The sequence below is a fragment of the Phocoena sinus genome, chromosome 12 (assembly GCF_008692025.1).
Source record: "Phocoena sinus isolate mPhoSin1 chromosome 12, mPhoSin1.pri, whole genome shotgun sequence".
Taxonomy (NCBI): Eukaryota; Metazoa; Chordata; class Mammalia; order Artiodactyla; family Phocoenidae; genus Phocoena; species Phocoena sinus.
The window spans coordinates 78,530,631-78,536,630 of record NC_045774.1 but is presented as its reverse complement, the minus strand read 5'-3'; the positions used below and the strand labels follow the sequence as shown (position 1 = coordinate 78,536,630).

Below are 6,000 nucleotides of genomic sequence, written 5' to 3'. Positions count from 1 at the left end.
AACCTGGGTGATTGAAGCATCCTTGAGCTTTGACCCCAAACTCCTACAGGTTTTCCATCCAGGGAAAAAGCAGGAGCCACTTTGCCTAGATGAGAGAAAATCCAAATCGTGGCTGCCTTTCCTCAGGCCCTTACCAGTTTGTTTGTGAGGTGACAAAGGATGTGAAAACGGGGGACCCAAAGAAGAGTCCTTGTACCTAGGACTTCAAACACCGCTGGTGTATATAGGCTACTTCGTGTGGAACCTACCCTGATCCAGATGGGTCTTCTGGGTGCAGGCAGATGCGGGCCATCTTAACCTCAACAGCTCTTCTCTGGTTGGTTGGAAAAGACCAATCCAAAAAGTGGGTGATCCGAAGAGTGAGAGACACTTGCTTCCGAAGGGGACCTTCCCCACAGGAGATGAAGTGTTTGCCTCCTTCTCTTTCCTCATCAAAAGCTACGTTCTCTGCAGCAGTTAGAGCACAACTGAAATGTAGGTGACAGAGGGCACATTCTGGGGAGGTGATAGCATTAGATTTTCATTTTCTCTCCATGGAATTTTTCTCATATGCTACTGGCTGGCCTGTCATGCCTCTAACAAGAGTGTCTTCCTCTGGGGAGTCCCGAGGATACGGAAGTGAGCAGGTACACCTCTTGCCACCATTCTTTGCTTTGTGGCACTTTATCACCATACACAAAGTCCTTATATCATAGCTTCTCACTCTGGGGACAGCTGGGCTGGGAATAGGGATGAAAGCTATGCATTTGGGAGGCCAACATAAGTGATTTTTTCATTTAAAATCATCATAACTCTAGTAAACACACACATTACGAATCTATAGATACAGTGATTATCATATTGAAATTAAGGTATATTTGATAGTCGAGCATTTGAAAGAGATATGGAGGAATTTGTTTTTCATTAAATAGCACATTTAAAACTGGATGAACTGGAATACCTTGATGCCAGTCTGCCTATGTACACACCACAGTGAGTGTCAAGGAGTATTCAATGAAGCTATCACATTGGAAGAAGACATAGTTCATCCGTGGTGGGAAACAGGAATTGGTTATGTCACAAAGTACAACCTCACTTTTTTCCCCCCAATATAGTATCTTTCTTTAAAATAGCTTTATGCAGTAACAAGAAAAGTAAGATTTTCTATGGTATGGATATCCCAGTTCTTTTCTTTAAAGGAGCAACTTAGAAATTATTGGCAACAAAATTATCCACCATGTAAGCAGGAATTTTGTATAAAACTAGTGGGCCTAAGAACTGAAGGGGCATGTGAGTTACAGACACTGAAGTGTGGAGCGTCTATAAACTCACCACAATTTACATACTATATGCATTCATCCTGCACCTCCCTGCATACGTAATCATCTTTTATGTACATTCTAACACATGAAGAGCTTTATTTCCCAGTATATCCCACCCCCCTGCCCCCAAATAATAATTTGCACTTGTTGTAAATGACCTGTGAACAATATTTTAAGGGCAGCTGTACACAAAGCTATCACCTTGATTATCACTGAGGAATAACAAAAATACATTTTACTGCTGGTGTTTTTGATTTTGATAATAAGCTGCTTTTTTTCCAGAATTTATTGGTCTTCAAGTACATGACTCTTCTGTACTTGAAATGTGATGTGTCCTGGATCTCAGTGTTGACTACATGCCTGGATATCGATGACCAGTGGATATGCCTGCCTATGTTTTCAGAATTTTGACAGAGTGGATATAATTTTCCTTGAGAAACAAGCCATCTCTCTTGCGATAGATTAAATGATAATTTGTACATTTTCAGTTTTTAATTTCCTTCCCAATCTTGATGGTTAAATTCTTCATATCCTACAGTCAGTAATTCAGAATTTCTTTTCCTGGTTAACTGGAAGAGAAATAGTTTTAAGAGATTAAAAAATGTCACCCAAGGTCACACCAATGGTTCATTCCAATATTACCTCTGCTGGTAGATGAGATAATATGCTTGCCATTTAGGATATATTCTTTGAAAGATGGGAAAGATTCCTAACTTTACAACCTACTAAGAATTCTTAAACCTACTATTCTTCTTAAATCTTCTCAGACTGAATCAATCTCTTGAAGCAGGGATGGCAAATAATTTGTGAATCAAAGTCAACATGTTCCCTTCCAACCATAGCAGACAACATTACTCTAAGCTGCTTCCTCATTTGAAATATGGTTCCTAATTCTACCTGGTACTTCCAGATTCAGTTGGTGTACACTTCATCCTGGGCATTTTATTAATATCAGTTCCTGTGTCCTATTGTCATTTTATGGCCCAAGTCTGAACCTTTTCTGTCTTCTCAATTTTCTTTGTTTCAGGAAGTCAAAATGGCACACATTATTCCTGTGTGCACTTGGACACATGAACGTATGATTAGTGTTTGGTGTAATGGCCTCAGTATCCTTCTGGAGTGTATGTTGACCGTAATGACTAGTTTCAACTGCAAACTTCGCCATGTTTGTTTCCATCTAGCACTATATATAGAGAGAGACCTCAGGTAGAGTGGACACTGGCTGATTACCGCTCAATTTTACCATCAAAGACTAGTTATAATTTTTGGAACTAGGTAATTTTAGGCTAAAGATTATCAAAGGTATTTTTCCAAAAGTTATTTAAAAAGCTCTATGTAGGCTATATTTAACCTGCTTATTGGATAAGTTATTTCCCTTTGTAAAATAAAATTTAGTCAAAAAAGTTGATTGAATGGACGAATATTTTGAAAGAGACATCTAGGACACTGGAAGGAACACTTCTCTGAGGATGAACTTTTAGGAATCTTGGAGGTTACTCATTGTTCACAAATCATGTTTCTTCATATTTTTCTTTTAGCTTATTATTTGAAATAAAAATACTTTATATAAGAATATATACATACATAATATACATATACATGTATATATATAATATATATACCTGTATATAGATAATTACATATACATATATTATATATACATATATATGTCTATATATATAATTACTCAGTTCCAGGAATATAAATCATTATGAGAAATTCAGTGTTGTTGAAATGCATTTGATAAATTGCATGTATATTTTTAAAGAAGAGGTTAGGAATATTATAAAATACTTGGATTTTTTCTGTTATTTTATTGTTTTGTCTACACATTTCAGTTAATGCCAGCCCCTGTCTCTATACTTTTTGTACCAGGAAATGCCTTTTTCCCTCTGAAAATACTAAATAAAAAAGCTTGGCAAATAAAGGAAAACTGCTTTTTCTTATCTCTATTTAAGAGTCAGGCCCAGAAATGTTTTTAATTTCCTTCAAAATTTATATTCAGTAATTAAAACCAACATATAAAAATGGGATTTTACCTTGTTATTTTGCTGATTTTGGAACTCTTTAACACTAGTTTCATACACTTGGTTTTTAGATTGATCTGGTGACCTGCAAAAGAAAGCAAAAACAAGATATCGTGTTTCCTGGGCTTACCAACATTAAGCACAACTATGGCTTTCTACTATTTTAGTTCTAAAGTTATTAGGACAAATGAAAATAGCATATTTTTGCAGGTGCCTTCCATTAGAGTTGGAGGAGATATGCTTTGTGCACCAGCCCACCTCTGCCCCGAGTTTTGCCTTCCAGTTGGCTTTACTGTTTCATAGGCAGTGGTCTCAGAAGGATTGGACAAAGCTCACGGGAAAGATGAGTGATATCTTATCTCGCAAGAAGTGGAGTTATTTTTAAAGTCAAATTCTGAGTTATGGTTACTGGAAAACAACTCTGCAGTAATATTTTGTTCATACAGTTTAAAAAAAACTTTTTAAAAAGTTTATTTTAAAATTTGATGTATACAATTCCAGACTTTTCTATGTACATATGATTTCTGACGATACTGTATAAACATTTTGCACCTTGCTTTTTCACTCTTTACATTATAAAATGGGTGTAATATTTGTGAGATATTTTATGATATATGTTCCCTTATCAGTAAACTCAGTAAACTCTTTTCTTTCTCTCAACATTCTGTCCATTATACTATCAAGGAAAGGGGGAAGGAGCGTATCATTGTAGGAAGGAGGGAAACCCTGTGCGGCCCTAGTGCTTGATAGGAAGAAGGCAGAAGAGTGAGGAAAGACACGTGGTTTGAAGAGGTTGAGTAACAAGTTCCTTGTTCCTCCTACCAACAGCTACGGTAGCATTTTGGGTTCCTACTTGCCCTGATTGGGCAATTGGAGGCTCCAAGAATACCAGGGGCCAGGACTTCCCTGGTGGCGCAGTGGTTAAAAATCCACCTGCCAATGCAGGGGACACGGTTCAATTCCTGGTCCGGGAAGATCTCACATGCCGAGGAGCAACTAAGCCACTGAGCCACAACTACTGAGCCCACATGCCTAGAGCCCGTGCTCCGCAACAAGAGAAGCCACCGCAATGAGAAACCCGCGCACCGCAACGGAGAAGTAGCCCCCGCTCGCCACAACTAGAGAAAGCCCGCGCAGCAACGAAGGAAGACGCAATGCAGCCAAAAAAACAAAAAACAGAAAAACCTGGAGTCAGGACTAACAGATCGCAGGTGAGGGGACAATGGAAATGGAAACTTTTCAAAGGATCTTGTAAGACAAAGAGGGCCAACCCCGCTCTACCATACATCCAGATACCACCTTGGAGAAGAGAGGGGAATGGGAGAGGACCTTTGAGCCTAAATATACCAAGGGAATTGAGTTGCCTAAAGTGATTGCTTGAACTATTAATCACATGAAGTTCTTAAAAACTGGATTGGATTATATTAAACTCCAAGCTCTCCCTCTCTTATTTGCCCCCCCCCTACTATCCAGTGGAGAAAGGGCTCAAAAAGGGAAATAGGAATAGATTCTAGAGGCAAAAAAAAATGGACCTCCCGCTACCCTGCCCCATCTGAGGTGTACAATGAGAGCAAACTTGTGATCTTGCTGTAGTTAAAACAAGTACTTCCATATTATTAAAACCTCCTTATACATGTCACTTTTATCATCATTTACTCAATCTGGCCCCTATGTTTGAAATGATTTTCATTATTATAAATAGTGTCACAGAGAATACATTAGCCCTATTAAAATTTTGGACCCCAAATCTGCTCCTTTCCATTGTTAACTGGAATGATAGCTAATGATACTTATTATTCCATATATTTGCTATGCTTTTACTTACATATTAGATTGAATCATACAACATTGTCAATATTTGATGATTTCTAACTGGCAACATGGCAATGCCATACGGTTGAAACTAATATACTTATAAGTACATATTTTTGTTATTGATATATTATGTAAATTGATATATTATGAAATGTCCTGGTCTTTTCCTATGGCAGTTCCAGTAGACTATATTACCGCTTTTAACTGCCATGTTCCACAGTGAATAATACACCACACTATGGACTTAACTGTTCCCCTATTGATGGGCTGTGCAATTATTTCATAATTCAAAGCAATGATACTGTGAACATTGCAAAGTGCAATGATTTTTGTAGGAATAATTGTCTAAACAATTATTTACACAGTAGAGTATCTGAGTCAAATTTAAAATTTTATAGATATTGACAAATTTCTCTTGAAAACATGTTTTTCCAATTAGTACACCCAACAGCAATGCCTGATAGAACTAGTTTTCCCTGATGTTGCCCACACTGGATATTTTTGACCTCTTGCCATACTCATGAGTAGCTAATGATATATCCTCATTGTTTTTAGATTTCCCTAATTACTGTGAGATTGAATACCTTTTCCTATGTTTCACGGGCCACTTGGATTTCTTCTATGAACTTGCCTCTATATTCTTTACTCATTTTAATATTAGTATGTTCGCCTTTTATTGATGTGTAGGAGTGCTTGTTAGTATGGAGGTTCATTCTTTGTCCATAAGTTGTAAATATTTTTCTCTCACCTTGTTGTTTATCTGTTAATTTTATTTATGGTGTCTTTTCCCCTATGCGGAAAATGTCTTCTTGGATTGAGGTCTTATTAGGGAAGCCTTTTTTTAGCCTAATTTATAG

The 6,000-nt window shown here is 37.4% G+C and overlaps 1 protein-coding gene across 2 annotated transcripts in view; it reads right to left on the bottom strand.

Annotated features, from left to right (window-relative positions):
* Positions 1 to 1,792: 1,792 nt before the first annotated feature.
* IMPG1 (interphotoreceptor matrix proteoglycan 1) overlaps positions 1,793 to 6,000 on the bottom strand; it is a 90,668-nt gene continuing 86,460 nt past the window's right edge. For both annotated transcript variants that reach the window (XM_032651512.1, XM_032651513.1), the window contains 2 exons: positions 3,341 to 3,413; positions 1,793 to 1,870 (listed from right to left, as the gene is read on the bottom strand). In XM_032651512.1, coding sequence (XP_032507403.1) covers positions 1,793 to 1,870; positions 3,341 to 3,413 — 151 coding nt within the window. The remainder of the gene's footprint in view (positions 1,871 to 3,340; positions 3,414 to 6,000) is intronic.